The 11,784-nt window shown below is 46.1% G+C and overlaps 1 protein-coding gene across 2 annotated transcripts in view; it reads left to right on the top strand.

The window, feature by feature from the left end:
- POLR3G (RNA polymerase III subunit G) overlaps positions 1-11,784 on the top strand; it is a 46,169-nt gene that overhangs the window by 1,107 nt on the left and 33,278 nt on the right. For both annotated transcript variants that reach the window (XM_068247833.1, XM_068247826.1), the window contains exon 2: positions 9,982-10,100. In XM_068247833.1, coding sequence (XP_068103934.1) covers positions 9,984-10,100 — 117 coding nt within the window. In that variant the 5' untranslated portion in view covers positions 9,982-9,983. The remainder of the gene's footprint in view (positions 1-9,981; positions 10,101-11,784) is intronic.

Below are 11,784 nucleotides of genomic sequence, written 5' to 3'. Positions count from 1 at the left end.
TATAGGCATAGATCAAAGATGTATACGCACATACAATTTTGATTGGTCAATCACTGACCCCCAATTTCCCACCCCCGTGCAGTAAGTGGGCCAACAGACAATGAATTTTATGAACAGAGCTAAAATTGGCTAATCAAAATTGTATGTGTGTACCAGGCTTTACAGCTAATACTGTACATACTGAAAGTAGCAGGGATCAGCATACAATACAGCTGGTTTACAATCAATAAAGGCACAGAGTAACACCTTACACTGTACACACTGGAGGTAAATCAGCACACAGTGCAAGCACTAGAGAACAGCGTATACTGTACATACTGTAGGCAGCAGAATTCAGCACACTGCAGCTAGCGTGCCAAAAATATGACGATCACGTTGTGCGGCGTGCTTATCGCGCCACACCAAAAAATGGGTGGGCCATGGACCAGAATATAGGTGTGGTAACGGGTGGAGACAAATTTACATGAACCTAGCAATGGTGGGACATCAGATTAGGACAGTGGTGGCGAACCTTTTGGAGGCCGAGTGCCCAAACTGCAACCCAAAAGTCACTTACCGGTATCTATCGCAAAGTGGCAACAGCAATTTAAACTAAATACTGTACAAACGTTTTAACTCATACATGAACATTATGGAAAATCCAAGTTGAAAATAAACTGTGAAGATAAACAATTTCATCCATCCTACTCCTGAAAAATGTATTCCATTTTTTAGAACCTCCCAGTTTTATTTTCTGTTTTAAAACGCTAAAAAAGTAGGTTTAATGCTATTGTCTCATATGATAAGGATTCAGCTTTTCCCATAGTCTCGCAGTTAGCAATCATGTGACCCCCAACAAGACATATTCAGCAATCATGAGGCCCCCAACAAATCAGGAGGCCCCCAACAAGACAAATTTAGCAATTATGAGGCCTCCAACAAATCATGAGGCCCCCAACAAGACAAATTCAGCAATCATGAGGCCCCCAACAAGACAAATTCAGCAATCATGAGGCCCCCAACAAGACAAATTCAGCAATCATGAGGCCCCCAACAAATCATAAGGCTCCCAACAAGACACATTCAGCAGTCATGAGGCACATAAATAGACAGCATTTCACATAAATAGGCAGAATGCCCCCTTAATATGGTAGCCCCCCCAAGTTAGGTAGTGAGTGACAGGGACCCCCAGGTTAGCTAGTGAGTGACAGGCGCCTCCAGTTAGGTAGTGAGTGACAGGGACCCCGATAGTGAGTGACAGGGAGCACCTTTAGGTAGTGAGTGAGTGCCAGGGAGCCCCTTTAGGCAGTGAGTGAGTGACAGGAAGCCCCTTTAGGCAGTGAGTGAGTGCCAGGGAGCCCCTTTAGGCAGTGAGTGAGTGACAGGAAGCCCCTTTAGGCAGTGAGTGAGTGACAGGGAGCCCCTTTAGGGAGTGAGTGAGTGACAGGGAGCCCCTTTAGGGAGTGAGTGAGTGAGTGACAGGGAGGCCCTTTAGGGAGTGAGTGAGTGACAGGGAGGCCCTTTAGGGAGTGAGTGAGTGCCAGGGAGCCCCTTTAGGAAGTGAGTGAGTGCCAGGGAGCCCCTTTAGTGAGTGAGTGCGTGCCAGGGAGCCCCTTTAGGGAGTGAGTGCGTGCCAGGGAGCCCCTTTAGGGAGTGAGTGCGTGCCAGGGAGCCCCTTTAGGGAGTGAGTGACAGGGAGCCCCTTTAGGGAGTGAGTGACAGGGAGCCCCTTTAGGGAGTGAGTGAGTGAGTGACAGGGAGCCCCTTTAGGGAGTGAGTGCGTGCCAGGGAGCCCCTTTAGGGAGTGGGTGCGTGCCAGGGAGCCCCTTTAGGGAGTGAGTGAGTGACAGGGAGCCCCTTTAGGGAGTGAGTGCGTGCCAGGGAGCCCCTTTAGTGAGTGAGTGAGTGACAGGGAGGCCCCCCCTCTAGCCGCCGCCGCTCCCCCCCTACCTCTCAGCAGACCTCAGGATCAGCGGCGACCCGATCAGATGTACGAGCGGGCGCTGGACGCACCCGCTCGATATGCGGAAGTGATGTCACTTCCGCATATCAGTGCGGGCGCTGGGTCCTAGCGCCCGCACGATTGGTCGTCGGCTCGCCGCCTGATCCTGAGGTCTGAGACTGTCAGTGACGCGGCGGCTGGAGGGAGCCGCTGAGTCTTGACAGAGGGGGCGGCCGGGCGGAGATCCGTGGCACCCCAGGAAAGATTGGGGGCACGTGCCCCCCTAAAACAGGGCTAGCGACGCCCCTGCCTGGCACCCTAGACTTTGCCCTCCACGAACCTACAAACCCCGCCAAACTGCACTGCACTGCAAGTGTACCGGTTTTCCCAGCTGTCACTTCTCCCTTACTTCCCTTGCCTATCTGAGGTAGCTATGGTGCCCCTTAAGGTGGCCACACATGATACAATAAAATGATCCGATTTTACGGAAATTCGATAAAAATGATCACATCTCCCCAAAAAATCAAAAGCTTTTTTTTTTCATTTGACTGAAAAATCCGATCGGATTTCCATTTTTTTCGATTTTTATCAATCCGAAATGCCAGATATTTTTTCCTCAATTTTCCTAAAGATTGTATGGTGTGTGTTAGATTGTCAGTTTATTAATATACACACCCTAGCAATTGTCTCAGAGTTTCCAATCATTTTTATCATAATTGAACATAGGTGTGTGGTACATTGGTCATATTTTTGAAATGTTACAATCAGAAAAATTGATTGCAATTCTTAAATTGAACAGATATTTAAAAAAATTGTATGGTGTGTGTGGCCACCTTTAGTATTAGGTAGCCTGAGGTACCCTCAGTATTAAAGTGAACACGCCGGCGGGTCCCGGAGCATCGGAGCGGGGCTGTGAGGGCACCGATCGGCTGCAGGGGCTGAGGGAAGCCCCAGGTGAATTAATCTCATTTGTTTTACTTGACTTTAGGTTCACTTTAAGTTGCTAGAGCTGCCCTCAAGTATTAGATAGCTAAAGGAACCTCAGTATTAAGTAGCTAGAGGTACCCTGGCTAAAGTAAGCTCTCATAAGTGGAATGCTGATAGCAAGCTGAATAACTTCTCATTTGGACTCTCATCAGGACTCTGCATATGGAAGGAGGGAGGGAGGCACTCAGAGGGAAGAGAGCCGCCTTTCCATCATCAGGCACCTGTAGGCACATGCCTACAATGCCTTATGGTAAATCCGGCCCTGCTTACTTGGGACTTCTATCGGCCCCCTGCAGCTGTCATGTCCCACTTCGTCCTCCTACGATTCTCCATTCCTTGCCGCCAGTCCGGTCTAATTATTCTTCTAACAAGACGAATACTGCTTGCTCCCGTGCACGTTGCGCCTGCACAGTAAGCTCCCGATGACGCGTGCGGGAGCAAGCACGCGCACAGCCACTCAGCCGCAGTTTAGGAGGATCGTAGGAGGACAGCGCGGGACATGACAGCTGCAGGGGGGCGATAGAAGCCCCAGGTAAGTGTCAGTTTTTTGTTTGAAATAGCATCCAAAGAACTCCTTTAAGTGTCAGGCCAGCCACACCACCCACCAGCATCTTCATTGGGACGGGTAGTACAAAAAACACAGGTAAATCACTTGAAAATCGCATATGCGGAAAAAACCCAAACGCACACGAAAAAATGCAGATGACAGAAACCGCAACCTTTCACACACAGCCATGTGTGCACCCAGCCTCAAGAAGGTGAACGAGATGCTAATAATGCTCAGATGCAAATTGGAAAAGGGCAGTTTTAACTACTTTGGCCCAATTCCAAGCCACATGTAGTTTGCATTAGGCCTCTTTTCCACGGACTGTTGATAGGCAGTGAAATGCCTCTCAAACTCTCACAACTGCTTGCCGTTGCCTGGTAACTGCTCACTGCAGCCTGGTGTGCCCCTGCTAAAACGCCGCTATCCCGCGGCTGAACGAGGGTCCTTTCCCCTCCAAACCCCCCCCTGCAAAATCACGACCAACTTTGTCGTAGATTTTGCTACCCTTGTGCGCTTCCGTGTGAGGCAAGGCTATGAGCTGCAGCCCTGCCTCACACGCGTCTATCAGCGGCTGATCTCCGCCTCTCCCCCGCCCCTCTCAGTGAAGGAAGACTGAGAGGGGCAGGGGAGAGGCGGAGATCCGCTGCTGATGGACGCGTGTGAGGCAGGGCTGCAGCTCATAGCCCCGCCTTACACGGAAGCGCTCCCCGGGCAGCACAAGGGGGGATTTGGAAGGGGAAAGGACCCTCGTTTAGCCGCGGGATATCGGCGTGTTATAAGCAAAAAAGCCATTTTAATTATGGCTTCAGACTCTCTTTAAAGGGAAGATCCGCGCATCTAAAAAAACCAAACTGCACTCACCTGGGGCTTCTTCCAGCTCCTGGCAGTCGATCGGTGCCCTCGGTGCAGCTCCTCTCCCTCCGGGCGTCCAGCGCTGAAGAAGCCGACATCGCCAGGTCGGCTTCCGGGTCGGCGTCATGTGCGTTCCACGGCGCGGGTCACGTGATGTACGTGACGTCATCGGGTCTCTACACCACGTGACCCCCCGCCGTGGAGAGCACGGAAGCCGACCTGGCGAGGTCGGCTTCTTCACCGCTGGACGCCCGGAGGGAGAGGAGCTGCACCGAGGGCACCGATCGACTGCCAGGAGCTGGAAGAAGCCCCAGGTGAGTGCAGTTTGGTTTTTTTTAGTACCATGAGGGCTCGTTTCAACTGTAGCGGTGCGGAATCGCCTGGCTTCCACTGCTGAAGAAATCGCATGCGGCTGCATTTCCCCATGCGGATTTACCCGCGATTTCGCATGCGATTTCGCATGGCAAGGAGCCAGGCGAATTTAACCATGTCACTGCCTGTGTAAAGTTCCATTGCCTTTCATGCGAAATCGCCTGTGAAATCGCGGGGAAATCCGCATGACAAAGCCGCATGCAATTTCCCTACTGAATGCATTAGCGGCGATTCGCCCGCATTCCTGCCGCACGCGAAATCTGACGACCCTGACGTGCAGATTTTTCCCGCACCGAAAAACGCCGCCGCCGCCGCACACGTGGAAACAGCTCCATCCACTAACATTGAGTATGCGAATCCGCATGCAGTGCCCGCATGCGGATTCGCTATAGTGGAAACGAGCCGTGAACCTTCCCTTTAAATTACTTGCAAGCTGAAAAAAAATAATTATTTCATTGGCCAGCCCTAATGCTCACCTGCTAGTGATCAGAGCTTGCACAGCTGTGTGTTTACTAGTATATGGTTAGTTGAATAGCCAAGACTCATTGGAAGAGAGGGGTTACATGGTGTATTACTGCTGTAAAGAAAACAATCTGCTGGTAAGTGCCATTTCCATGTGATGTTTATAAATAACTTATTATAAGTATATAATGCTGTAAGACCTTTAGGGCCCATTTCTATGGGCAGTTGAACTGTGTGCTCCGCAAACCGTCCCCAGGTGGCAGTTACCAGACAGCAACAAGCAGTTTTTAGGGCCCATTCACACTTGCAAAACGCTAGCGTTTTGCTCTGGCGATTTTTGGTGATTTAATGTGAAAAAAATAGCCATTCACACTTGCTGATTTTTGTGATCGTGTTTAGTGCTTCTATAGCACTAAACGTGATCACTGGGAAATTGCCTAAAAATGGTACAGGATACAAATTTGCGTTTGTCGATTTGTGTTAATCGCCGGTGATTAATGCAAGTGAGAACGGGCCCATAGGGTATTAGCGTTGGAGCGTTTTGTGGAAATCGCCGGCAAAACGCTCAGATGTGAACAGGGCCTTTGAGTTTGAGAGGCTTTTCACTGCCAATCAACTTCCCGTGGAAAAGGGCCCCTAAAGCTGTGAATGCATAGTGTTGAATATCTGTGGGATGAGATGACTCTGCACTGTCAAAAGAAGAACACTGAGATAAAGGGCTCAATTCACAATAACCTGTGTGGTAACTTTTTTTTTTTTTTCTTCTTTTTTTGGATGCACAATTACCTCCAGTGATAATTTACATATTTATTTATTTTGAGTATACACTAAAATGTTACCGTGTGTGGTTGACTTGTGATTAATGTTCGGTAAAACGGTCAAAATGTGTAAAGTGTTTGGTAACTTTGCAGTAATTGGTTGGGAATATGTGCAGAAATAAAGCTTTTTTTTTTTTTTTTTTTTTTTTTTTTTTACCACTGTAGGACAGCCTATATGCTTGCCACCAAACAGACGACCCAGGATAGCCTGTGACATTTAAAGTGGACCTGAACTTTTGCACAGGACAGAAGTATAAACCTATATAAATTCACTGTGTGTATTTAGAGAGTTTAGCCTGTCTAATTCCCCTTCATATGTGACTAATCACAACTGTAATTTGATCTTTCAACTGTCAGCAGGCTGCCTCAGCAGGGCAGCTGATTTGTAAACGCAGGATGTTAACAATATGTCTGCTTCTATGAAAGCAGGAAGTAGACACACTGGAGATTTATTGCAGGATTGGTACTATTCCGTTAGCCGGGCGCAACCACTAGGTGGCGTTAATTACTATTCCCCCTCCAGGCTGCCATAGATAATAGGGAAAGATGTAACTCTGCCGCCAGTGATCGCTGCTGTTTTATCGCCACCTAGTGGTTGCGCCCGGCTAACGGAAAAGAACCCAGGATTTGTATTAGCTGTAACAAATAAATGGTTTTTCTTTTAAAGGTTATTATGCTGTTGTGTATCTTTTACAGCAGAGAGGAATTTCCTCCTCATGATCTATAAAATCATCGAAAGGACTGTACGTGGTCTGGAAATAAGACTCTTCTTCTCTGTAAAATAGCCATGAACTCCAGCAAACACAGCTCAAAAGGCTCCATCCTACAAATCAGCAGTGGAGACGTGAAAAATATCACCTGCTCTTTGTAGGTGATAAAAAAATTCCCTGATTAAGACTAAGTGGCCACACACTTTTTCAATTAATAATCTCACTTAGGCGAACAAATTATTTACCGCACTATCAGGTCTTGCATATTTTTCTTTTTTTAGCGCTGGCAATTTTAAAAAGCGCTTGTGCAATGATTCCCTATGAGAGTGTTAACATATGAGCGGTTTGATTACGATTGGCTTCCAAAAGCGCTGCCTGTACCATTTTCTGAGTGCTTTGGCTCAATGAAAGGTATGGGGAAATCGCTAAGCGCTTGAAAAGGCACTTTCTACTAACATCAGGAAGTGAAAAAAAGAATTGCTCTGCAAAAGCGATTCAAAAAAGCAGGGAAAGGCGATTTAAAAAAAAAAAAAATCACTATAAATCACTCAGTGCTTGCAATAGTGCTGGCGATTTTTACTGCACAATTACCGCATATTTACCGCACACAGTAATTAAGGATGAACATTTTTGAGAATTTCAAACAAGTGGTAATTTTCACACCCTTCATTAACGCATGCAGTAAATCATAATCGTGCAATGGGAGCCCAGATAGTGCACTAGGTAATGCATAGTAGTGGAGTGATCGAAATGAAAGATACTCACAAAATTTAGTGGGTGTAATGGACAACAAACCGAATAAGGCCGTTGATAGGCAGTGAAATGCCTCACAAACTCTCACAACTGCTGCCTGGTAATTGTTTACTGAGCATACAGTTCAACAGTTGTGGAAAAGAGGCCTAAAACAGGTGGAGATAATAAACATGTCACCGGGTTGTTACAGGGACTTCTTGAACAGGGATGAGCTTTCCCATTCAGAAAACTGTTCCAAATTAACCAGAACCAAAATTGGGATGGGGGTTAACTCACTCTTGATGTCACCTCTTTGCGCTGCCCTCCATGTTGCATTCCAGCACTACAGCTAGTTCTTTCTTCCGGCTGTGGAGGAAGTTCCATATATTCTACACATAATTCTTAATCTAGCCCTACTGTAAACCATATACCTAAAGCTGGCCACTAACGGTCCAATTTCTAGCGAAAAATCGTTCAAACGATCAGAAATTCTGATCGGATTGGTTGTAAATAATCTCCATTGGTGGATACAATCGATTATGAACGAGTGAAAAAAAATGTCGCCCAAATGAATTTTCGTCAAATGAAAATTTGGATTGTCTTGGTGGTCGTGATAAATAGGAAGCAATGATTGGTTAGTTGATGGTGTAGTGAAGGTTTTTTCATCCGATCAGAATTTCTGATCGCTCGAACGATTTTTCGCTAGAAATTGGACCGTTAATGGCCAGCTTAACACTAACTATCCCTTCTTAACGTAATGACTGTTACCAGCACCCTTATTACATACTTCCTAGCGTAATTCAGGTTCCGGCCATTGTTAGCGCCCAAATGACACACTGGGTGCTACTATAGCATATTTCCTGCCTCACTCCCAGAATCCTCTTGGAGGAGAATACTGCATAGCTATAAACATCCTAGGCTGTGGCATCACTGAGAGGGTGGGGCTACATACCAATATAAAGCAATAAATCGATACAGGAAGTGTTTTTGATGCTGAAACCATATAATTAACATAAAAGTGGTTATCTTGAATCACTTTCTACATTTTACTATGTGTCACTACAGTGCCTTTTTAATTTTATATTCAGTGACTCTCTTCTTTAAAGCAAACCTGAGGTGGACCTAGGAAAGTACACTTACACTGGAACAACCAATCCTTACACTGGCCACGTAGAGGGGCACAGGAACAGCCAATCACTACACTGACTACATAGGGCAGGACAAAGTACGTTATGGGTCTTATGGAGGCAGCCCCCCACCAGAGGTCAGGATTCCTCTCCCTCCATCCTCTTCCTCCCTCTTCTCCCACCCCCGCCGTCCGTTTAAAGTTGCATGCAGCACACAATAATGCAAAGAACTCGCCCAATCGCTTATCCCAGGAGCGATCTCAATGGCAACTGTGTCATGTCACATGCTGTCATTCCGTTTTAGCATGCCACATAACACCGCCATGGTCATAGAGATTGGCGCTGGAAAGAGCAATTGGGCGAGTTAAAGAGAGAGAGCTGGAGATGGACAGACACAGGGGCTTATAAACTCTACAAGAGCTTTTCTAAGCACGTGTGTGTGCTCTCACTGGAGCGATGTGATTTTGTAAAAATCCCCCATAGCATTGCATTAGCAAGAGCTTTTAAAATCTCTAGTGTTAAAAAGCTCTTGTAGTGTGCACAGCCCTAAGGGCTTGTTCACATCTAAAATCGAAATCGCTGATGCCAGCAATTTTTTTTTCTCCCTTTCCTGGAGCTTCATTGTGCGCTATGATTTTTTTTATAAAGCGCTTTTCTAAGCGCTTCTGCAGAGTGGTTTGTATTTTCACTTACTGACATCAGTCAGGAAGCGAACTCTTTCACCCGGAAATTAATAGATACAATGTATTTATTCATGAAAGCGTGAACGCAAACACTATCGCCGCACAAAGAAATTTTGCGAGCATTTTGCGTTTTTCCTATACCTTCCATTGTAGCAAAATCGCCCTAAAAATGGTACAGGCAGCGCTTTGCTAAGCGGATCGGAAACAAACCGCAAAAGTTTGCCAACCCCTGAAATAGGGGGACACAAGAACAGCCGATAGCTGGTCCTGTGTCACCCTATGTGGTCAGTGTATGAGTAATCAAATGTTTGCCTAAGGAGAGGGAAGCCTCCAGAGGTTTCTCGTGCTGTCCTCTGGACCTCCGTTGCTGCCCAAGACCCTCTGGAACATCGTGGCCTTTCTCATCTTTTGGTGGGAGCATGGAGCAGCTCAGGCGTGATCGTACTTGCGCAAGCACTGTTTTTGTACTCAAGATTTGCCTCGTAATTACACCCCGGGTCTGTTCTCTCAGCTGGAGTAGTGCACCTACTGAAGAGTGGTGTCAGCAACCAACAACCTACCTGCGAAAGTGGTGGATATCTGTTTATATTTTTTTTAATCATTTATCAGTGGGTCATAATATAAACATTTTTAACAATGTTCATATTTTTGGATCTATTGCAGAATTTTATCTAGGGGGTTTTGACGTCTTTATGTATTCTAGTTATTTATTGAAAATCTGTTTTTCTTTTCCATCCATTGTACATTGTACTGCTTTGTTTTTACTTTAGGAATGGCCGGTAAGGGGCGAGGGAGAGGATCTGCCTTTACTTTTGACATTCAATCTATTGGTTTCTCAAGGGGAGATGCTCTTCCAGAAACCCAGCTACAACCATTGCCCCGTTTCCCAGTAAGTCCATAGTTACTGAGAAGAAATCTCCACACCAGCTATGCAGGGATCTCAGATACCTTATTAAAGATTCATAACTCTGTTCTCTGAGACAAGGGACTCCTGTGACTCCCCAACTTCAGAGAAGCTGGGCAGAAAAATGATTTCGGAAGCTTTCACACCTAGGCTTGGAACATGCTAGTTGCCAGGGAAACACAGGCAGTGGATGCACTAATGTACACACTGCTCATCTGAAGTAGGGATGCTCGGAAAATTCCGCGGAATTATGAATTCCGTGATTCCGGCCGGAATTAGGTTAATTCCGATTCTGGTAGTCGAAACGGAATTCCTATACCTCTCAAACGGAATTCCGCGGAAATTTTATAATTCCGACGGAATTTTCCGGGATAGCACAAAAAATCTCTCTTATCTGGCTTGCAGTCGCTGCCATGTATCACCTTTTCTTATTTCTTTCTGCTTCAAACACAATTGGGAATGACAGCTGAATGAATTGTGCACCCCCTCCTACACTGTGCCCTGAGGCTGCAGCCTCTCCAGCCTCTGCCTCAGCCTGGCCCTGAGTGTGGTTGATGGTCTAGTGGGTAAGACAGATACCTACTACCATGCAGTGTGGTTCATGGTCTAGAGGGTAAGACAGATACCTACTACACACTGCGTCCTGGGTTCAAATCCCAGCTATGGTATATAAGCATGCTTTTCAAAAAGTACAAATCCTTAATCATGCAACTTTTTCTATCAAATTGATCATAATGGTAGTATGGTTTATGCTAGGCCAGCTTTAGCATGTAGTGTGGGTCATGGTCTAGAAGTTAAGACAGATACCTACTACACACTGTGTCCTGGGTTCAAATCCCAGCTATGGTATATAAGCTGTTTTGAAAATCTGCAATTCCCTACTGCGTGATATAAGGCCTGAAACACACCAGAGGAGTTTTTCTGAGCGTTTTGAGTTTTTAAATCTGCTGCTAATGTTATCCTATGTGTCTGTGCACACTGGAGCAATGAGGTTTTGTATAAAACCCCATAGCATTACATTGGGAAGAGCTTTTAGAGGTTTCAAAAGCTCTTCCCAATGTAATGCTATGGGGTTTTTTACAAAACCTCATTGCTCCAGTGTGCACAGACACATAGGATAACATTAGCAGCAGATTTAAAAACTCAAAACGCTCAGAAAAACTCCTCTGGTGTGTTTCAGGCCGAGGAGGAGGAGGAGGAGGAAATATCTCCCTCTGTGCATAGAACTCTCAGTAATGAACATTCAGTACAGATCACCTGACCGGACTAAAGATGTCACCACCAGAGATACATTTCAGAATGTAGATCAGGGAGAAGAAAGATTTTACAACTGGCAAACACTGACTAAATCTATAAATGAGTATTGAAAAAAAATAAGCAGTTTTATTCATTGGGCAGCACGGTGGCGTAGTGGTTAGCACTCTCACCTTGCAGCGCTGGGTCCCCAGTTTGAATCCCAGCCAGGTCAACATCTGCAAGGAGTTTGTATGTTCTCCCCGTGTCTGTGTGGGTTTCCTCCCACATTCCAAATACATACAGATAATTGGCTTCCCCCTAAAAATTGGCCCTAGACTATGATACATGATACATACAGAGACATATGACTATGGTAGGGACTAGATTGTGAGTTCCTCTGAGGGACAGTTAGTGGCAATACAATATACTCTGT

The sequence above is a fragment of the Hyperolius riggenbachi genome, chromosome 1 (genome assembly GCF_040937935.1).
Source record: "Hyperolius riggenbachi isolate aHypRig1 chromosome 1, aHypRig1.pri, whole genome shotgun sequence".
In the NCBI taxonomy this organism is placed as follows: domain Eukaryota; kingdom Metazoa; phylum Chordata; class Amphibia; order Anura; family Hyperoliidae; genus Hyperolius; species Hyperolius riggenbachi.
The sequence above is the reverse complement of the archived record's forward strand: the minus strand, read 5'-3'. Positions and strand labels throughout refer to the sequence as shown.